Below are 23679 nucleotides of genomic sequence, written 5' to 3'. Positions count from 1 at the left end.
TTGCCCTGTTCTGCTCATCACTCTGATAGCACTGCACAGCGCAGCAGACAGAATGCAGGATGGAGCCTGCTGGGTGTCACGACCGACAGCACTATTTGTGCTTCTGCCTGAGCAGCATCCATCAACCACAGCTGATGGATAGCACCACATCCAGCCAGCTCCTGGAGGAGATAACACTCAGTAATTTGTTATCAGTTGTTCCCCAATCAGTATTACTGGGGGAAAAAGAAAAAAAAAAAAAAAAAAAAATTTTTTTAAATAAATCAGATTTTCTTTTGTTTTATACCTATCATTATGTTCCAGGAGTTCATCAACTGGCATGAAATGAAGATACAGACAGCTCACAACTGCTTCAAGTCTGTTGGTTTCATGACTACAAGATAACCTTTGTAAGGAAATATTTCCTAGGCTGCCATTCCCTACAGCTCACCAGCCTATAAATACTATTCTCTTTCTTCGGTCAATTATTGATCAAGCATATTTAGTGTGATTTAGACATGAATGCTTCACTAAAGCACCAAAAATCCATAAATGCTTTTCAAGTGCAAGTAAGATTCTCTGGTTACTCTCTGAAACACTGCAGCAGCAGACAGGAGGCTGAGAAGCAGCAGTTCTAGGAAACATTTCCTGCTGTAGCCCTGCTGTCTCTTACACTTTTTGTTCTGCAAACCCCCCATTAGAGCCAGCAGGCTGTTTTATAGGGCACTTTCCCACTGCTTTTGTGTTCTGCCTGATGACAGTAGTCACTCCATCCTCACAGGGCCAGAACTGAAGCTACTCCAGGCTCAGCCCTGACACCTTACTTCCTTCTTCTGCATTGATCGGATGAAAAACTTTCCTCAGGCAGCACAGACTAGGTGGCCTCATTTGCTTATAGATTACATCATCTTTAGTAGTACTTAGAGGTAAGGCGCTTGTCATCAGCCTCTTGGAAAGCTGAATTCTGAATAACCATCTTTCTCGAGAAATGCATGGGTTTCTATGAAGGGAGGATTGTCCAGGCATTTTCCTTTCTGTGACAAGATCAGAAGTAACTTAGCCTTGCCAGTTGTTTTTAAACACAGACACTTAAATCACCAGACAAGGCACCCACAAGCTCAGGATCATCAAAAGTGTTTGACTGTTTTTGTCCAAAAGCAAATAAAACTTTTAGCTGATGTGCCCTACACCAAGTCTCAGCTGCTCCTAGTTAACTGAGACCCACTCAGGCAAAGCACTGTCATTCCTTGAGAAGTTTGCAGATGACACCAGACTGTGTGATGTGGTAGACATGCCCAAGGGACAGGATGCCATCCAGAGAGACCTACACAGGCTCAAGCAATGGGTTCATATGAAAACCATGAGGCTCAATAGATTCAAGTGCAAAGTCTTACACCTGGATTGAGGGAAACCCCCACTAATACAGGCTGAGGGATACAAGGACAGAGCATGGCCCAGCTGGAAAGGACTTGGAGGTACTGGTGGATGGCAAGCTGGATATGAGCCAGCAATGTGCCCTCACGGTACAGAGAGCCAACCTTATCCTGGGTTGCATCAAAAGAAGCATGACCAGCAGGTAAGGGAGGTGATCCTTCCCCTGCACTAGTGAAGCCTCACCTTGAGTATTGCATCAAGGTGTGGAGTCCTTGGTACAAAAGAGATGTGGACCTGTTAGAGCACATTCTTTCATGGAATCATAGAATTGCATAGGTTGGAAAAGACATTAAAGATCATCAGGTCCATCTGCAACCTAACCATACTACCCCAACTCTAACAACCCTCCTCTAAATCATATTCCTGAGCAGAGTTTGTTGTGATGGACTATGGAAAATGGTTTCAAACTAAAAGAGGGGAAATTATATATACATATATATACACACACACACACAATATATATATATATATATACACACACACACATATATAGTGTGTATATATATAGAGAGAGAGAGTGTATATATAGAGAAAGAGAGAGAGAGAGAGTGTATATATATATATATATATGTATATGTCGTGTATATATATATATATATATATATATAGTGCATATATATAGTATATATATATGTTTTATTTATTTTTAATACAATCAGAGTGGTGAAGTCCTGGCATAGCTTGCCCAGAGATGTGGTGGATACCCCACATCCTTGGAGGCATTCAGGATCAGGCTGGACCAGGCTTCGAGCAACCTGATCTAGCTGTAGGAGCCCCTGATCATTGCAGAAGATTTGAACTAGATCTTTAATGGTCCCTTTCAACTCAAAAGAAGATTCTATGAGATAAGCGTAGGTGTTGCTTTCACTCCTGCTCTTCCTGCAGCTCCCCAGGTGATACTTTGCCCCACAAGGCCAGCTGTCCTTGGGCTGCCAGCTCCAGGCTCACCCTGGAGAGCAGAATTAGCCATGAAGGAAATTTCTCATTAAAGATATCTCAAACTCTCCCCTTTGGTCATTTTTCCTCATTGTTATTCCACAGAAAATAATAAAAATGTCCCCAAGAGAATCAAATGCAACACCTATAAGATAATCCCAGTGCAGATAACCCACTGTGCTGCCTCAGAGGGTATTTATAGCTGACACATAATTCCTCAGGGGATTACAGATTCTAAATCACTGCAGTTTTTTTTTAAAAACAAAACAAAACAAAACCTTCTTTCTCTTTAAGTACACCGAGTTCTTTTCACCACAGAACTGCAAGTCTAAAATTCACTGTTAAATGCAACCAGCCAGCTGAAATAACTTCTTGTTTCTGAAGCTCTAAGGCCATATCCAGAAAACCCAATAATCACTAACACAGTCATATTCATATGATAAAAGTATGATGGTATTAACAACTTGTACTAATATGTCTGAATAATCATCAGGGCTATACATATATATAGAACTTGCTCTACAGATCTGTTTTAGAGCCTTTTTCTACCTGTTTATAGCTCCAGGCAGGTCATCATCTATACAGACATAGTAATTAAGGATTGGGAATTCAGTTCTGTGGCCAATACTCCCTACAGAATGAGACATGGGGTTGGTTTTCAGCCACTTGGCATTTCAGATGCCCACTGGAAATCAGCTACTAGAAAGCTGTCAAAGGAGAACAGCCAGCAAGCAATTCCATTTCAGCATCTCAACAGGGGAAAGTGGTTGCCCTGAAGATCTCGATAGGAAATAGTTTTACTTACACAGCTCCACAGTCACTAATAGAAAGCCACTGATTCCATCTGCTTAAAACAAGGGCATGCAGCAGGAACCATCACTTCCCTCATGCCTCCATTTCAGAGGAGTACACTCCATTTCTTGATAACAAGCTGGATACACGCAAGAAAACAAAGGAGGGTTTTTGAATCTCTGAAGTATGTTATAGAAATACCAAATAAATAAAATATCATAAATACAAGCATTTTTCTGAAATTATTACAAAGGGGTAGGAATTTAAACAGCAAATCAAAACTGACTTCAGTAGTTCCTAAGTTTTATTCACATATAAAACAATCAAGGTTTCTGTCAGCTAGAAAGAAAATAGCTTAACTAGAAACCATGGATGTTTGCGAACAGTCAAAACCTAAGAACAGTGCAGAATCCAGCACCAAAGATATCGGTCTTGATTGGAATTCAAGTTTTAGCACCACCAATCAGTTTTGTTGAGTTTTGGTTCACACTGGTTTGCCATAGATTAAAGCTGCATGTGAGAAGGTAGTCATGATGCCCCCCCCCGGTGAGCTCTCCTGGCTCAAACTGAGAACATCAACCACATCCTCCAGTCCTCCAGCCACAAAGCAACTTCCCTATATAAATGAGCTCTAGGAACTTTCCGGTGAAATACCTGTCTGGGTGTGATTTTAAACACATCGGACTGCAGGAAAAGCAGACTTGAATGAGAAGTGTTTAACTAAGTAGTTCAGCTCCACATAACTAAATTACTGGGGGATGTATGGAAAGGTAGCACTGAACTAGAGTCTATGGCACATACAGAAGAGTTTTCTCTAGGACAAACACACCACTCGGTTCCAGAGAGCAGTTCACAGCTGAGCTATTCACATCACTACCTGAGACTTAACTGGCAGAAGCCAGTTCCCAGTGGCCTCCAACACATCAGTGATATCATCATCAGCTCCTTGAAGTTACTTTGCAAGGCTCCCAGTTTCAGGGGTTGAAAGCCCACTGCAAAGATAGGAGCTAGTTTTAGTCTCATTTTGCAGGTTGGAAAACTGAGAAGAATGAAGGTTAGTGAAGACAGTATCACACACACTGTGTGAGGGAGATACAGCTGGAGGTATATCAGAAGAAAGATCAAAGCAAGAATTCTGCAGGTGTTTTGGGGAGATCAGCTGTTCTTGAGTTTGTCTGTTCTGTGCATCTTGCAAAGCCGTGCCAACAGACCCACCAAAAAACATATTGTTATTTCTCTGTCATACAGAGGCAGGCCGGACAACAACACTTGATGACATCAGCAATACGCAATGTAGTAACAAATATAATAAGTTAATTATTCAGGGTTTCAGAGGGTTTATAGTAAAATACATCTATGTAACCTCTCTCTTAAAAGACACCTCTGGTTTTTGCATTGTGTCCCTTCACCAGATTTTCTCAGGCCATCGAACTGGGAGATCTGATGCACAGAGTAGCAGATTGATCACATACAACAACCATTACATGCAGTGACACAGAGCCAAGGACACCATCAGGGAAAGCTGTGCCTTTTCAAATCCATATTGATACACTCCTCTCTCTGCATCCATCTTTTCTTCTCTCCTCCTTTTGGCAATAATTTCCTGGTTTATGCTGCTGTACTCTCATTTTTTCCCAAGGACCTCTCCCTGCCTTTCACTGAGTGAAAAAGCATCACTTTATTTTAAATAGGATAGCAATTCAAAGGCTCCACGCTTCAAGCTTGTTTGAAACATGCTGGATTCAGCTTTCCATTGCAGCAAACGGTAGCTGAGGCACCTTCCCCTTACTGATCTGAAACACTGGCCCAGGACTGACATTAAATTACAAAATGGTGGCTCAGCAGACCAGCCCTGCCTGCCCTTGCTCCCAGCTTTCTCCAGAACTACTTGCTCATGGATGGACTGTACCAGGCTTGGAGCGCATGGAGTTTCTGCTCAATGTCTGGTAAATGGAAAATGTAAAGCAAATGAGAAAACAGAGGCCAAAGTTGAATACAAAACTGTTTATTCAGTCTGTCTATCAAAATACTTCTTGTTGGCGCACACAGAAATAACTATTTTTGGATCGCTTCTGCATTTTGCTCTCAGTTTTTGTTTGCAGACATATCCGACTTTACCAAAGACAGAGATTAACTGACACCTAGTGGAAAATTGAGGCTTTCCTTCCCTATATTCTGTTGAGCAGCACTTTTTAAGGCAGTATTTACACAGACTGCATCCACATTACTATTATTATGGAAATGGGAGATCTGGGAGCCCCTGAAGTGCTTACAAACAAATTTATCCTTAAAACAGTCAATCTTCTGGAGTTGTTGCTCCTAGTAAACCAGAATTATTGATTCCCCAGTTAATGTCTTATATGTAAATATTTAAGAACTGAGAAGCGTTTTCTTCCAAAGTTTTGGAAGCTTTTGTTTTAAGTTCACCATATGGTGTCATTTATGACAACTAATGATAAATATGCAAAGATGATTTTGCCTTGTCCTTAGGTTTATACATGCTTCAGAATTCCATCTCAGTAGTTGCTTAATGTTCAGCATCCGTGAAGGGATTTTGCAATAGAAGACAAATGCCAAATGCAGCTGAGCTGACTGCAGAGTTCCCACAGACTGATGTAGGTAGCATCACCCCTATGTTCTCGTGACTAATAGATTTGATTGGTGCAGTGCTGTGCTCTACAAGCCCCTGCTGAGCAATTCTTTACAAGGTCCAGCTGGACTAGAATTAAATAGTGGGGATTCTTTCACAGACAAGATCTCTAAATATAATTCCACGGTACTGGGAGACTTCTGTATTCACTTCCTTAGAACAGCACTTTCATTCTTCTAGCACCTCTGCCCGCACGATTCAAACTTATCTAAACTGTCAGCTCCTGGCATAGAAAATCCACATTCCTATGACTTGATCCCTCTGTCTCAGCCAAGGGGGATGAGTGTGTTTAGACATAATCTTCCATGCAATTGTTGAAGAAGCCCAGACCTTACTGTCAGTAGCTGAGAATACAGCTTGATAACTACCAGTAATGCCACTCAAATCCCAGAGGTGTGAATATTAGGTTTGGTACAGTGATCTTGAGGGAACCAACACACAAAACTATACAAACTGATTTGAATAATCAGATATTAATATATAGTTAAGTTCTGAGATCTGATTTACAAGCCAATCCTTTTTATGCCACTACTACCCAAAAAGCTGATTTGCTACCTAACCCCCTCAAAAAAGTCCTACAGATCCCCAAAACCTTCTGCTCTACAACAACAGTGACCTAGATCTTCTAATTTTGCCTGTTAAAATAATTAATCACATTACAGAATCAATTTTACATTCTCATTCCAATTTGAGATAAATATAACTCTACATCTCTTTAAATGTATTAAGTAACTATTACATTTTTAATAAGCATTAAGCATTTCCAAATATCTCTGCTCCTACAAATGAAACCAAGGACTTTAGAACATAGCTGTAGATCCTGTGTTTGTATTCTGTCTTTCATAATACTTAGCTACTTTTAAGTTGGCTTCTAGCTGGATATGGGAAAGTCGTCTTTTTCTACAGGATTATGGGATTTTTTCAGTTTGGCTCATTTATGAACTGATTTTCCTCTGTCCCTAGTTTTGTTCTCTGGGAACAGCAGAGACCACAGAATGTTTTTGATTATCCACTTAATCCCCTTAGGCAGCATAGTGTCTTTAGTCCAGGCTTCAGTAAAACTACATCTATTTGTCAAGCTTTTAGTTCTCAATTTAAGAAAAAAAAAAAAAAAAAAAAAAAGAACCTTGAAAAACTTCCTGTGGTCCCTTATACAGCCTTTTGGCCAGTTCATACTGGAAGCACACTGTCTTATATTCCATATTCATACTTTTTATTCCTCTCCCTTAACTCCTTTTTAAAAACTAGCTCAATTTTATGTTTTTTCCCCTCAGTTGAGAGGTTTTCCAGAACTGTTACAAATATTGCTATTTGTTGTTTTGCTATCTCTTCTCACTCAGTTTTCAGTTTCTGAATTCTTCTGACACATTCATTCAACCTTTTGCATTTGCTCTCCAGGAAGCTGCAGGAGACTGCTATGAAGTCGCTCACAATGACCTCGGCATCAGCAAGAAAATGTAACATCATCCTGTTCTCTATGCACATCCAGCCAGCACAGGGAAAGCCAGCTTTGGTCCATGCAAACTAAAGGGATCACACCAGCTGAAACTTATCCCAGACTGCGTGCTGATATTTCACTGAATGTAACCTTTATAATCTGCTTGTATTTAGGAACAGAAAACCAACAATCAACCACACAGGTCTACAGATAATAGAGGCCACAAGAATGGCTTTTACAGTGAACCAAAGCTAGCCAACGTGGTCCTTCAGTGAGCTAACACCCTGAAAAAGCCCAGATTACCAAATATCACTTGCAAGGATGCAACTCAGCTTTGGACCATGCCAATGATTGAGCACAGACATCATCATTAACTACTTAATTCCTCTGGAAACAAGAAGGGGACTGCGAGTGCCTCAGATCCATGCCATCTAGAGAGTGACATCTCTCTAGGTACGCCTAGTGAGTCATGCTTGGGAGAGGCCATTGTTTACTTGGGGTTTTTTGGTTCACTTACATTGGAAATGAGTCTTAACTGTCATGGCATAGGGAGGGCTGACCAGGGGGCAGCCCAGCTCAGGCACCTAAGAAGAGCAGTCCCCCAAAGTGCCCAGCAGCAGAGCTTACTTCATGCAGTGCCATAGTCTGAGAGCCAGAGGCCAAGCATCTCACAGTGAATGCCCACACAACCTGCCCAGGACTCCAGGCTGCTGCCCTGCTACAATTCACTGCCAACATCCCACAGTGCTGCACTGAAACCAAAACCCACAGGTTGATCTCCTGCTAAGGACAACAGCAAAATTAACCACAACTCAAAGACATTTTTCCTGAGTATACTACTGGTTATTTAAAACAATAATTACAGAGAAAATATATAGTAAAAGTCACACATCCTTATTTTTTTCGTGAAGTTTTTTCATGAACTACTTCCTTGTTTCAGAGAGAACATCTGTTGGTCTTTGAGGCTGTCACACAGCTCCTGAACAGCGTCCCTTGTAATTGCTAGTGTTTGGGAAGGTACATGTCTTCCCTCCCCATGCTTGACCCTCCTTCCATCTCATATCTCCTGTAGCCTGTTCCAAATGGGAAACAACTCTTCTGACCCATGCATAGAGGCACAACCTCCCTGTACAACTATTCTACCCGCCAGTGATCTGCAATCCCCTTTGACATCTCAATGTTTACTATATCAGGTGGATATTGCTGCACATGACTTCATCTTTTTTCGAACTTCATTGTAGGAGCGTTAGAACTGTTTATGCAACTTCATTATTAAATTTCTTTCTGGAAATTTTTTTGCTTAAATTTTTTTTTTTTCATAGCCCGTCTTCAGTGAGCTCTCATTTATGCTTCTTTTCTCTCAATAAGCAAAAGCCTAATAAGTTATCACAGAGACATGAGCCAACACAGATTTGTGTGCTCATGTGGGTGAACTGCCCAGACAGACTAATGCTTTGTTTAATATTTCATGAAGACATGAATTATAAATTCAGTTCATATTTGAAAGATTTCTTCACAAAGGACTAAATCACTTCATGTTTCCAGTGAAGTCTCTATGTGAACTGAAAAGCAAAATGTGAATGTGGTACACAGAGTTGCATACATAACTTACCCTGTACTGGCCAGAAAAAACCCTGGACCTCAACAGCAACCACATGATCTGTCTCAGAATTCCCCATTTAGGACTTTACCCAACATCAGCAAAGCCAATGGATGTAACTTAAAGCAAATTCAGACACACACCAAAAAAAAAAAACCACTTTTTTTTTTTTAATTGTTAAAACTTAACACATCTCCTTTTATTCTTTGATTTGGCATCTCTTGCTGAGCTTTGAAACTTTTCATGGTAACTAAACTATGAACGCAAGGTGCTTGTCTTTCAAACAGACAAATGAAAGAAAACCAGAATATGTCTCAGCCCCACCATGGTCGGTCTCATACAAAGGCTGGAAGGAGAAACAGGAGCTGGGAGAGCCAGTGGCTCCCTTCCCAAGGGGACTCAGGACCTGGGTGCAAGCTCCACAACCTTGAACACCCTTGGACACACCACCTGGATCTTCCAGCTATAACCAACGACACCTGCACAACCTCATTCAGATGTTTGCTCTTGTCTTAGGCTGACCAGACATTTAAGCATTAATTAAACCTCCAAATCAATGAAAGAAAAGTTCCAGGGTAAATAGTTACTTCTGAGAACAGCCAAGGTTGTTCCAGATCAGGGAAGCCATCAGAAGCATCTGAGCCAGATTTTAGTACAATTACTCCCAGATCAGACTCTCCAGGCTCAAGCAATCTTCTTTTTTATTCATGTGGCTCTCCCAGGGCCCTCTCTCCTTCTACTTCCATCCAAAGAGACCTGGCTGAGCACTCATCTGTGCCCATGTGTAAAATCAATGAATATTTAGATATCATAATTACAAAATAAACAAGAGATTTCAGCAAAGCAGACTATGATAACAAAAGAGAATAGATAGAAAACTTACCTCTATCCTGGGCTCACTTACAAAACTACAGCAGAGCAGATCTCCAGAAGTGATCCTTCCCTACTGGTAGCCAGCACTTAAATAGGTCTAAGAGGCAGCACAGGTGAATTGCCTTCACCTGTGCTCCTTTGACTGACTCATTGCTCGCCTCAGGTGATCAATCAGAGGTTCAGGCCTTGATTCAGCAGTTCCCATACACCATGCTGTATAGTTCTTTCTTCCTTGTTTTTAAATGGTTTGTTTAGCTCTCAGAAACTGCACCACACACTAGTTTCACTGTAGTGTAGGCAAAACATTTCCACATCTCCGTTAGCATTAAATCCCCCTTACACCCCCCATAAAAAAAGAGAATGCGTGGAAGTATTAGGTGTGTCATCAGGAGTTAGAGTGACTTTTTAAGTAGTCCAAAAGTCAATGGTGAGACAGCTGATCTTCTTAAAATGGATAGGGCAATTCCCAGGAGGCTGTGAGCACTCTGACCATTATTAATATTGATAAGATCTGCTACTGCTCAGTACAGGCAGTGCCTTCTCAAGGCCATGTCATTGACTAGAACATCAATTTAAAACAGCCTAGGGATGCTGTGAAACCTGACCTCTATTAATGTTATCACCACCTCACTTCTAGCATTCTCTTATGTATGTTGGAAAGTGATTTTGACCAGTGATTCAGAAAACACTCTGCTTTGCCTTCTAAATAGAAAAGTTTAATGCAATATTGAAAGACTGTACTTTTTCTGCAGTAAAGCATTTGTTCTGATCAGGAGGCTAACTCCCTCCTTTCAGAGAAAACACTGATTTGCCCTCCCCGGATGTTCATAATTAAATCTGTCTGTTCCTGTCAGCATTATGGTAAGGAAACAGACCAGTAATGGCTCATTGTGTTCCCTGTAGTTCTGACATGGTATAGTCTCTTCCATAAAGATGTGGGAAGAGACACAGAAAAGACTTGCTGCTGCTTTACTGTAAAGATTCCCATGAATGGGAGACTTGTTATCTTACGGGAGAAGACATCAGTTTTTAACCTGACTGCACACATATACTTTTTTAGCATATTGGTATCAAGGTGATGTTTTCAGCTAGATAGGAAGTATCTGCTTGCTTCTGTCCCTTCTTACATCTTTCTTTTACTCATGAAAAATTCGAAGTAATTGAGAGTCATGGAGCACTCTTTTCTTCATTTAGAAAATAGCATTTCAGATGTTAAATAAACAGTAAAAAGCAGCCAATGTTGTACAGAAATCAACATACTTCATTGTGACAGAAGAGGGCAACCTAACACCATCTCACTATTCTCATGCTCCTTATCCATCTACCAACTGGTTTGCAAAACTGAGCATTGCATCCCATCAACAGAGACAAATAGGGCAAAGAAATTATATCTAAAAATATTTCTAAAGTCAGGAGTCCTCCTTACCCATTTTTTCTTCAGTGTTTCTAGTTCAGTTTGATCACAACTGCTGAGGTCCCTCCTACTAGCTTTGCTGTTGTTTCATCAGATTATTTGACTTTGATTTAAGATAACCTTTCTCTGTAGGAGAGCTGATGAGTTTAAAGGAGACAGCCAGGATGGGTGCAGGTGCTGCTGGTTTGCCTAGAATTGACACAGCAGTATTGTAGACACCTGCTGTCTTCAGAGATGCCAAGCTCTAGGAAGACATGAGAATAACCTAATGGGCTCAAAAAGCACCCAAAAATAGACAATGATGAATAAAAAACAACTGACAAAAAAAAACAAAGAGAGAGACTGACGTATAGGTGATACCATTATTTGTTGCACTACTGCAGATGTTAAACGTCCTTAATTCTGTAAGTTAGTCATTGCAGTAAGGTTTGCTATACTGCTTTCAGGACTTAAGAAGTTACTGTCTCAGTTTGATCTTCAACTGTTAGAGGTAGAAGTATGGAATACCCTGAAAGTGTCATGATAAATGCAGGTTAAAGGGTAAACAATGAGAAATACACGGAAGGAAATGCTCAGAAAGAAGAAAATGAATGAGGTTAGAAAGAAATAGAAATGAAATTATTAGGAGTAATGGAGTCTTTCATAATTATTCTGCCAAGGGGGGCTGCACAATCATTTGCATCTGAATGCAAAATGCTAAATATATTTACAACTGTAGTAGCAAACCAAGCATCTAGAAATTCATTGTAGAATCATCATAGAATCTTTTGAGTTGAAAAAGGCCCTTAAAAGTCATCTAGTACAACTGCCCTGCAATGAACAGGGACACCTGCAGCTAGAACAGGTTGCTCAGAGCCCAGTCCAGCCTGACCTTGGATGTTTTCAGGGATGGGACATCCACCACCTCTGTAGGCAGCCTGTTTCAGTGCTTCGCCACCCTGATTGAAAAAAACTTCTTCCTTATATCCATTCTAAATTTTCCCTCTTTCAGTTTGAAACCATTTCCCCTTGTCCTATCACAACAGACCCTGCTGAGGAGTCTGTCCCCTTCTTTCTTACTGTCCCCCTTAAGATATTGAAAGGCCTCTATCAGATCTCCCTGGTGCCTTCTCTTCTCCAGCTGAACAGCCCCACATTCATTCATAGCACATTTCAAAAACTAAGTATCCAAGATGCTCACATGTTTGATATAGTTTTCTACAGCACACTCATACACATTGCACAAAGGGAGAGTCTCAGAGCAGTGTTTTCTCCACTCTGGATAACATTCTGTAACTATACAGAAAGTAAGAGCAAGAAATAGTATCTCCTCACAGCTGAAAATATGCACCTTTTTTGTGCCTTAATACTCTTTTAATCTGTTCCCACAACCCTTTCTACAAGCAAACCTTGTACCAGTTTCACTATACTGGTAAAAGAGGAAGCTCCTCTGTGTAAGGTCATGTTGACCAGGATAAACTGAAGTACTCAACAAGAATAAAAGGAATCAAAACACAACAAGCTGCAATGAAGTAAAAAGGAAGGAAAAATTGTTAATCCTATCAATCTTCATGTGCCTAGGCCTTGGAAGTGCACAGGAAAGTACAAACTTAAAAAGGCGCATTCCTCCCTCTGCATTTGCAATGAAGAGAGCAGGACAACATCAATTAGATCCTCTGGAAATTATAAATATCAGCAGAGCCAACTGTGCTTTCTCTGCTTTCTCTGCTGTGATTGCTCTCACCTTTGCAATTCCCCTTCATTTCCCTGTATACTTCCTATCTTTGCTATTTATCCTTAGCTCTTCTCAACTCTGCATCAAATTTCATTCAGTCCTGGAGCATAGTAAATAATCCAGAAGGGGCCCAGAAATGAAGCTCAGTAGCAGATAATCCTGCTGGACCATCAGCTACACCCTTTCCTATCATCAGCATGACACATAGTACTGATGTGGTTGAAAATCACTTGTCATCACCTTTATTTACCTAGTTCAAATGAACACATTTATAGCGAGTCTAAAGTAAAGATAGACTTTCTGGCTTCATAGAAAATCAGGCTGCTCACCTGCTCTGCATTGTGCTATGTGGTCTCACTGAGCAAATAGCACTAAAAGTCTTCTCAAAAACACTCATCAAGAACTTACCCATACTCAGTTTCCAGTGGCTAATGTATTTATTAACTAATCCTAAAGCACAGAAGTTCTGTATGAAATCATATTTTATCCAAGTAAGATTTATTTTCTGTCAAATACTAGATAATAGATTCTACGTACAGACAAAGAACTGATTACAGAGCAGTACCTAAGCATGGCTGTGATCAGCAGAATGGAAGATAAAATCATGGATAGCTGCCAGAATTAAAATATTATAAGAATAGAAAATGCTGAATGCACAGGATAGATACAAAACTGTATGTATTTAACATTGACACTTCATTTTCATGGAGTGCTAAAATAGCCACAACTCCTGTCAAAAAGCTGAGCAAGGAAAAGGGTAGGCCAATGGGTTCAGCACAATGTCAACACCAACAGAGCCCCACAGAGGCACGAATGCAGCTTGATATAGCAGGAATGTTACAGGCTTAGAGCCACCATCTCTCTTCATAGTCCATCAAGGTAGTTTGCTTAAAAAGTTCTGTTGGTGTGGAATACACAGCTCTCCATTCAGCATGATTTCATAGCGCACACATAAGTAACTCACATATAAATATGTGCCAGAAAAAGATTTGTTGGCTTACTTACAGCTTTCATACCTCACCTGTGCTTTCAAGTTCCTGCACGAGTTTGGAAGAAGATAAATTAGTCACCATTAGCAGAAAAAAAAGATTTTTCTGCACTTCTAATAGAAATATTCTTTGTGTTAAAAAAATAAAAAGACAAAATGCCATTTATCAAACAATTGTATTACTCCTTCAGAAATAGATCTGTTCAATTGCATCCATTTTATCACAGTTGTGCCTTCTGATTACGGTTAGTAAGAGTTAACACAGTAGCAGCATTTGTTCATCCAGTTCAGAACAACGATTCCAGTAAATTAAATTGTTAAAAACGGGGCATGTTTTCTTGCGCAATCAAGACATCTCCATGTGCCACTTATGAGCAGATGTACTGAGGTCAGTATCAAATTTGATACTGGCAAAACCAAGGTGACAATTTTGCCTCTAAGTCAGACAAGAATACAACATATTTGCCTTTAACCTTACAGCAACCAGATCCTGTAGACTGAGCATGAGTGAGAAAATGGATTTTTTTTTTTCATTATTTGTTATAAAGTTTTCAAGAGATTCGTCCTGTTAATGAATATTTTAATGTATGCACAATGGAGTTGCTGCAGGCTGGACTTTAGGAACACATTTTCAAGACTGGATATAGGATGATAGATAAACAATCTCATTCCTACACAGGGCCCAAATTCTAAGGGTGGTGAATATACCCTAACATATTTGTCTGGAAGAAACTGAGTTTGGTTCTAACTCCACAGGCTTCTCCAGAAATTCTCAGGAAATGAGGTAAGCCTTTCTGGTCAGACATGACAACATTGCAGATGAGGTGTGGAGCTGATCATGACCCCCCATCGACTTTGAAATTTACCACTATAGGCTTCTATGCACTGTGCTTCAGAAACTGGAGATGGAAGATGCAGTTGGAGAAGCCCCTGAGCAGAGAGCAGCTGGACCCAGTCATATAGGGAATATTGCCTATGCATGGAGGTAAGGCTCAGACACAGTGGAATAATGTTTCAGAAATTTCAGATGGATAGTTTTTATTTTCAAAAGGCAGTAGGGAATGTAAGGGATTTGCCTTTGGCACTTGGTACAGACCTGGGAAATATAAAGTACGAGGATCCTGAACTAAGAGGAAGACAAAGATGATTCTTCTACAGGCATTACTTCAGTAAATAGATATATATAAAATACATTACCATGCAGTAATTAGTCCTGGGCAGCTACACCTAAAAATAGCCAGGGACCACCAAGGTACCACCAGGGATTTCTATTGATCAACTCAAAATCCACCCAGTTCAAAATCCATCCAAGCCAAAATCCAATCCAAAACTCATCTACTTACTTAACATGGACTGGAAAAGTTGTATGTTAGATACAAAATTTGACTTGTATCCTCTTCCTATCTACATTGTTTAACACACCATTTAGTATATATTCTCATATAAGTGAATGACAAGAGTTAATATGAGAGCTGACTGGATGTGCACTGAGATCTTATTAATTATACCAAGTGTTATTTATCTTAGCTACTCAAGTTTATAAAATAGAGATATGCAGCTCAAATATTTGAGATTTGGTAACGTTTACCTAGTACTGATACTCTCACTAATCCCTCTGACTTGTATATACATAAAACCAGTGAAAACCTGCAGCACAGGAAATTAGTGAGAGCCAACATGCAGAACCAAACTTACGACTGAGGCACAAATTAAATTATTTTCAAGACAAAAATCCAAACTGCTGTTCAAAATTCATTCTGCCATTTATTCTGAAATATCAGTCACAAATGACAGAAGCTGCCGAGCTTGTTCTGTACATAGTATTGCCCACTAACAACTCTACTCCAAACTATGTAGCAATAGGACCATGCTTGCTCCCAGTTCTGCAGCATGCACTCAAGCAGCATATACTCAAGTGTTTTTCAAAATGTGTCTGTCTCTATTCATATGATTTCAAGAACAGGGAATAATCTACTTTCAGCATTTTCAAGAACAAAACCTGAATGTACTACTGAGATTATATTTCTCATAAAAGATGTCCTGATCCTTTCCTTGTCTTATAAAAAAGTTTTATTTTTCAATAGAAAAGTATATTTAAAAACACAATTGTTTGCTAAAAGCAATATAAAACTCTTCATTTTTAACTCCATAAAAGTTTAACAAAACATAAATATTGTTTGCCACTTACATTCCTATATACAGGCTTTGCATTAAATATTTACATACGTAATAAACTCGGGAATGAATGGCACATGACTACAAGGGATTGAAATTCCACGTCACACTGTACAGTCACAGGAACACAAGGAGCAGCTTAAAATCCTCAGTCACTACATTGTTTTGTCCTGTTTACAGCTATTGTCCTCTTTTCTCTGCAATAATGCACCAGTTTCCATGGTCATAGCAAGAAGAAAGTATCAGAAGCTCAGGCACATTCTCTTCTATCAGAGAGCAAAGCTCCCCTTCCCGAAAAACATGATAATAGCGCATGAAGGCTTTTGTATCCAGTGTGTCATCACTTTGGTCCCCAACAGACACTGCTGAATCCAAAGCAGAGTCAGTGGAGTCAGTTGTTGAAGTTCTTTTGAAAAACTTGCTGGCATTAGACTTAACAGCATCATCTTTATTACAGCTGCAGCTGTGGTCCTTTTCTTCCACTGGGCCATTTATAAATGTAGCTTCTTCATCTTTGCTCCGAGCTGCACTTTGGTGTCCTCCATTTAAACTCAAATCCTTCAGTGCGTGTATGGCTTGTGACCATGGCAGTTTTTTGACAGGTGAGCTTTCTACAAACACATCATCATCATCTACACATTGTTCTTTTAGCAGTGCCCTATGATGACCTAAATCCAAACTGCAGTGTCGTGACTGCTGAATAGGCACGGTACTGTTTGTCCATTCTCCTTCATTCTTCAGAGGCTTCAACTTTTCAGTTTGTTTTCTGAGGGCTGATTCATCAAGGGATCTGGAGAAAAACCATGAGCGGAAAGATCTTCCAAGAGCACTGTAAAATCTATTTTCCTCTTCAGAAATTTTCATGCAGCAGGCTCTGGATAAGCAATGGTCCGTACTGTGGGGATGTTTTGAATCAGTTTCTGGTTGTAGATTGGTTTGGTAGCTGTAATCAGAGCTCAATACCTCTGCAGGGTATATATCTTGGCTTTTTACTGCATGCACAAACTCTCCCTTATCTCCAGATTGATTCGATTCTGAAAAATGCCGTGAGCACAAGGCCTTGTTCCAGGGAACAAATACATCTTGTTTCTCAAAGTGGCGATTCTTTTGTTCCATAGCCCAAACATAAACCATCATCTGGCCCCCAGGCATCAGTACTCTCGCCATTTCCTTTATTGCTTTGATTCTTCTTTGTTTAGTTGAGAAATGATGGATCACTATGAAAAAGGAAAGACATTATGTATTGAATATGAGTAAGGGCAGAACATTTTCTTTTTCAACTTGTTCTATGTGTTAAATCATTTTTGTTGCCATATCACAATCATCACTCATGCAAGTCAGCAATGCTGCAGAATTTATTGGTACTGCAGCACAAGTTTACCTCTTTTATGTTCACATTCAATGGATAAAAATAGGCAAATCACAAAGGAGGACATTCATCCGAACACAAAATAGAGTTTTGAGATAAGTCAGGCACATAAGACAGAGTTTCTGTTTCTCTGCATCACCCATAAAAGAAAACAGTATGACTAGCTTTCACTAAAATACCTGGCCATTGGTTCAGCTAAGTAATATTAAGTTCAGCTTCAGGGTTTGGGACACACTTGAGATTTATCTTAATAGGAAACACAAATTCTTTCTATCATGAAACAAATACAGCAGAAAGTAATATTGGTGAAAAGAAAAAGTTTTTCACGTCAGTGTGCTTTCAAGAGAGCTAGTCAGAAAAATTAAACAGAAATATTTTCCAGTGCATTAATTCTGTAACAAAGTATTTCCTTTTTGAATGTTTATTTTGGAGGAAGAAAGATGAGAAGTGTCTCAGTCTCCATTTTCATTCCTGAGAAAGGTATTGAAAAAAAAAAAAAAAAAATCAAAGTCAAAATAAAACTTCTGATCACTATGGTTGAATTTTCTTTCCAGGATAATTTCCAAATTTCACTATAACATGAAATGAACTGTGTTTCAAGATTTCTGCGTTGTTTATAGATTCCGGCTCACCTGAAGGTGAGCCAGAGAATAGCTAAGTCAGCTCTATAAACGCCCAAAAACATTAACTTGGACTGAGATCAGTCGTGTTGGTGAGGTTTTTCTTTATATCATCAGATTGCGATATGTGATTCAAATCAATGACATATGGACTGATTCCACAGTTCAGTTCAGATAGGCCTGTAAGCAGCTACTTCACACAACCATTCAATCTACCCATGTATCAAAATATGTATGTTCTACCCATGTATCAAAATATGTATGTTCTCAGCTTAAGTCATCTTCATATCTTCAGAAAAATTAGATTGTGTGCTGCTTGACATAGCCAATTCTTGTAGAAAGATTATTTCAATGTTGCAGTTATGAAAACTGTGTCCAGATAGCCCTGATTTAATTCTAAACGATGATTACGTTACCAAGGGGAAAAATGAACTTTTTTTACCATAGGCCAAAGAAAACTTTCTTGGCAGTTGATATTAACTAGGCCCTCAGAAGCATCTGACAGAAAACTCTGAGAAGAGTTTTCCATATGGTCAATGTTTTTTTCCAGCTCCTCCTAACTGGAAAAAAAAAAAAAAGAACACAATTAAATAAGATGGGGAGAAAGAAACTGATATTTTCTCTCGTAATGGAGGTTAAGTTATACATCACCACTGAACCTCATGTAAAATGGCATCAAACTGACAGCATAAGCATGTGAGCTTAGTTCACCACAATAAAGGGCTAATCAGCAAGCTCTATCTAAGCAATTCATTCAACAGATTAAATATTCTTTGTGGTTAGAATTACATAATCATTCTGGTACTTCTGCAGAAATAGAAATCCTATAAAGAGAATTCCAGCAAAGCGAAGTAGAGTATTTGATTCTGCACACAAATATTTGCCATTATCTGGAATGGGATAAAAAAACTCTTTATAATTAGGTGAACACAGACATATCATGTCTCTGTTCAGGAGGGATTAAAATCCATTACTGCTGAAAGTACAAAAATACCACATGAACTTTTAATATTGTCAGGCCTTTTACTGGTATAAATATTAAATAGATAGGCTACCCTACAAAGTCAGCTGATCTGATAGCTTGAAATTATGCCACAAGACCTGATATTTGGATAGACCTGACAACGGTACTGAATAGTTAATACAAAACCAAATAAATATACATATCAGTCATATATTGGTCAACGTTTCTTCCCTTTAAAATGTCATGCTTACACATACTATATATTTAAAAATACTTTTCAGTAATAGACCAAGTACTGTTGATTACTACCAATAATAATTTTCCCATTTTATATTTTTGCTCATGCTGCAAAACAGCCTGAAGGAAGTTCAAGCTAGCACTGAACTGAAAAACCTAGACTGTAACTGGGTACTCTGACTATTCCTCTTCATCCACCCTTTTCCAGGATTTGTTTCTCACAAGCAACATTTCCAAAAATAGCAGTCAGAGGAGATAAGATGTTCAGACAACAGGTGTTTGAATAGTTCTGAATTTTAATTTTGTGTCTATTTAAAGAGAAATCTGTATTCCTAATACATAGTAGTTAATATAAGTTTCAAGTTCTTGCTTTCTTACAAGTTTTTTTCCATTTCAATGTGTTTGCCAGTTAAAATGGATCTTAAGGAAGAAACAAAAGTGTATCTTGATCATGTAATGTATTTAAACTACAAATAGCCATGTTTATATTTTGCCTTCCAGTACCTCAAGGGTACCTGCAGGAAAACTGGGGCTTCAAGCAACCTGGTCTAGAGTGAGGTGTCCCTGCCTATAGCAGGGGTGTTGGAACTAGATGATCATAAAAGTTCTTCCAATCCAAGCCATTGTATGATTCATTCTATGATTCTATATTAATTTTTACTTGCTTAAAGTGCATGATTGAAGGAAATCTTTTCTTCAGAGTCACCAAGACTGAATATTAAAAAAAATGATTTACATATTTCCCTGGTCAACAGCACATCTTTCTAATGGACCAAACTTTGTTTAACTTTTACTACATTTATTTCAGTGATACATGCTGTGATTCTTAGGGAACTTTATGAAAAGACATTTAACTGAAGTAAAGACACTCGGAAAGAAAATGACCAAAAGAAATATGTATTTGCAGTGAGACAGAATGACTGTATGCTGTCTTACCTCCAATGGAAATGACTGCATTGAAGCACTGGTCCCTAAAGGGAAGGTTAAGGTTGTCACAAACCAGAACTTCTTCACCTCTCTTCCTTGCGATTTCTACCAATGGTCCACAGTAATCACAGCCAAGATTGTACACCTGATTGTTGACACTGAGATATTTTCCAGTTCCACAACCTAAAGAAAAGAATACTCTTTAGTAGATTAGAAGCTGTCTGTTCCTCACAAAACAGTGAAAATAATGGGGAGTGAGGCTGGGGGTGAGTTTTCTTCTCTGTTTTATCTTCTGTTCTAAGATTTCCTGAAAATGTGTGTTTGCTTCTACTAGCCTAACTCCTGCAAGATTCATTTGGACTGTTTGAAATTATTTGCTCACGTCATTAGGAATGTAACGGTACAAGTATCACAAATAAAAATACTCATTACATAGCCCTGTGCTATACTACGCTACATGAGGCAATGCATGCCTGGAGACTACAGCCACCTCTGCAGCCACTGCTGCGTATCTCAGAGCAATGTCTTTTCAGTGACCTACAATAAATCCCTCTGCCAAATACTTCCACAGACTCTGCTAAATCCCACCCAGTACCTCTCCAGCACGTCTCACTCAAAGGGAGCCAGGCAGAAGGAGGAACTCATTAGCCCAGACTCAGCCAGAAAGGTCTCTGACTGCATGACAGAAGAAAGGATTTGTTTGCAAGAAATCTGAAACCATGGCACAAGGCATGCATAACTGGCACAAGGCAGGGAGGAGCATGTCAACTTGAGATAAAGTCTTGACAATACTTGATTCTTAACAATTCTTGACAAGCTGAGGGCATGTTCTTTCTGTCTTTGTTCTGTTGTATTGGTAATACGTGTAAATGTAATGAACAGTCCTAGAATATTTTCCACATACAAGTGTGTCAACTAAAAGACTGTGCTATACTAAGTTGAAATTTTTCAGAGTGTTCTCCACTACCATATGCATAACAGGCATTTTTCGAAATTAGATTAGAAAACATTCACTGCAGTTACAGGTCAGTAGTGAAAAATAATTTCTGGAAGTTGACAGCCAAGCAACAGGGTAGTAGCTTGGCAAAGAGACCTATTTCTGTACTGGTAATTCAATTTAAAGGCCTGGAGCTATCTTTAGAAGCGTCACTGCTTCTTGCAGCACTGCTGCTGTCATTGATGTTAATGTGCACCATTATCTGGAGAGACAGCACAGAAACTGCTGGAGAAGAGCACAATGCTTCCATCCCGAAAAAGAGCAAAATCAAGCATTTTTGTAGAAGGAACACATTAAGTCAAATTTGTATTCATTTCGAAGATTCAGTTGTCACATACATGTTTTTTGGTGGAGTGCTTTCTAATCACAGTTTCTGAAGTACAAGGTCTGCTCTGGAATGAAGCCATAGAGTGGTAACACTGCCAGTACTCTCAAAATCTACATTTGCAGGAGATTCACTTTTAAATGAGTCATCAGGAGGGTGGATTCCTTCATGAAGCTGTTAACAACATCCACGCTGTTGCCATTTATTCTGATGAATGAACAATAATAAGGCAATTATACAAAATGATATTTCATTCTGCTACTGTTATCATTCTTCATGGCAAACAAAAATATTTTAATAAAAGGTGGTGCTAAACAGAAAAAAAAATTATCAGTTGAACACCTTATTTTGAAAATGCTCGTGCTACTGTATAGCCCTCCTCTCAAAATGCGTGCTAAAAATAAACACTGCTGTCAGATTCCCATAGGTCTTATTAAATCCCTTAAGAGGAGGTACCTTGTGTGCCTTGATGGGAATACTTCTATTGGCAACTGTAAGCATTTGCCTTCTGACCAGATGCTTCACCTGCATTTAAATTATTTCAGCTGAAACTGTAATAGGGTGATCTTAAGGTTTCAGCTGCAGTTGTGACACTTGCTGATAAAGCCTCAAAGAACTTCAGCAAAGATTTCAATGACTTTTATTGACATGACAAAAAATTTTGGCTAAGAAATACCATGTTTAGCCAACTGTCAAATGGGTGGATGCCATAGGATATTTCCTGAGATGATCAGTGAAAATGGTGCAGATGTATAAAATATACAAACATACATATCCAAAATGTTACAAGCCTAGCTTTTTTTTTTTTTTTTTTTTTTTTTTTTTTTTTTTTTTTGAGTACTGCTTGACTCAAAAACTTGACTCAAGTTACAGAACTGATCTTTTGATTATGGTTGACAAAATCTTCAAAGATATTTTTCTCTGACAGGATCAGGCAGATATAGAATTTATTTTGTACAATTATTGCACTGTGCAGTGTAAATGCATTTTACAGTCTAAGAAATGAGAAAAATCCAATGATGCAAAGGAGCAACTAGTTTGCAGTGATGTGGTGTATAGGACTGAATTTATAACACAAACACAAAGCAAACTTGAGGACCTGGTAAACCTTACAATATCTGTAAGTGCAACAGAGAATGAAGATACAAACTAAACAAGTAAGAGAGACAAGGACATAGTAGAGAACTGAGATTTCAATATCCATATTTAGGAGCATAGGGGGATTCTCATGACTTTTTGTAGTTGTTGTTGTTTTTTAACAATGAACATGTCAAAATATAAATATGAAGCCATGATAGGAGGAGTTTTGGAACAAATGAAAAGTAACAAATTGCAGACCAGCAGTATTTAAACAGAGTCTGAAAGAAACTGAAACACGAAATAATTGAGCTATATTGATACAATTAAAAAATAATAATAGTAATAAAAAAAGGGAAGTGACTGACCACTAAGTGAGGAAACCAGTAGATTCAAGCTTAGGTCCATCAAAATAAGGTAAAAACTGTACTTACTTGCTGCCTGGTACACCATCAAAGAAATAAAATAAATGGCATATGGCATCTAATATGGTTTTAAAAAATTTTTAAAGCAATCTCTAAATAAATTTAAAAGTTTTTTTCTCTAGCAAATATATGTGATTAATGTATAAACTGCTAAAGTTTATGAACAATATTTCATGCTGTCCCAGGGAATGGCTTACCTATGTCAGCAACAAGACTGCCAGGCTTTTGCTCCAACAGAAAGTTTCTCACACGAGGCCATGCTTTGCTCTGCAGATCATTAAAGTAGGCAGCTGTATTTTCATACACACTATGCACATGCTGCTTTTCTAGCTGGGTAGCCTCATGTTCCATCCTGAAAACATAATGAAGATTATATGCAATGACGCATGAACTGTTGTAGACTATATTTTATAGACATGTATAATTCCTGAACTTGTAAGCTTATTTTTATAAAATCATTGCAAACATCTAATAGCCATCATATTTATAATATGTTTTTTAACCAAGGGATCTGTTTTTTTTCCAGAAACTTTAAGAAAAGTTTTGAATTTATCATCTTCTCTCAGAAGCATTATATAGCCGCATGTACTATTCAACAATATGCACATTCTTCAGTAATTTGACCAGTGCAGTAAAGGCTTATCTGCTTCCAAAACAGAGCATGTATTCAGCAGGAGAAGAGAACCAGGAAGTTAAGAATAGACTCTCCAGCAAGTAGATAGGCAAACTCTTATTATGGTGTTTT

The 23679-nt window shown here is 38.8% G+C and overlaps 1 protein-coding gene across 1 annotated transcript; it reads right to left on the bottom strand.

Moving 5' to 3' along the window:
- Nucleotides 1-16023: 16023 nt before the first annotated feature.
- Nucleotides 16024-23285, bottom strand: TRMT9B (tRNA methyltransferase 9B (putative)). Its single transcript, XM_042812522.1, has 3 exons — nucleotides 23132-23285; nucleotides 20120-20293; nucleotides 16024-17210 (listed from the first exon to the last, which is right to left on the bottom strand). Exons 1-3 carry the CDS (start codon nucleotides 23283-23285, stop codon nucleotides 16174-16176), a joined length of 1365 nt encoding a protein of 454 aa, XP_042668456.1. The 3' UTR covers nucleotides 16024-16173.
- Nucleotides 23286-23679: the final 394 nt, after the last annotated feature.

This window comes from Centrocercus urophasianus, unplaced genomic scaffold (genome assembly GCF_019232065.1).
Source record: "Centrocercus urophasianus isolate 14NV4802_14NV808 unplaced genomic scaffold, USGS_Curo_1.0 seq_13, whole genome shotgun sequence".
NCBI lineage: Eukaryota > Metazoa > Chordata > Aves > Galliformes > Phasianidae > Centrocercus > Centrocercus urophasianus.
This window is presented reverse-complemented; position numbering and strand designations above follow the sequence as displayed.

Coding starts and splice junctions, on each gene's coding strand:
- TRMT9B (XM_042812522.1), bottom strand. CDS start 23,285: ATGGAACATGAGGCTACCCAGCTAGAAAAGCAGCATGTGCATAGTGTG. Junction 20,294..23,131: donor CAGTCTTGTTGCTGACATAG/GTAAGCCATTCC, acceptor TCTTTTCTTTAG/GTTGTGGAACTGGAAAATAT. Junction 17,211..20,119: donor TGCAGTCATTTCCATTGGAG/GTAAGACAGCAT, acceptor CCTTTTTCATAG/TGATCCATCATTTCTCAACT.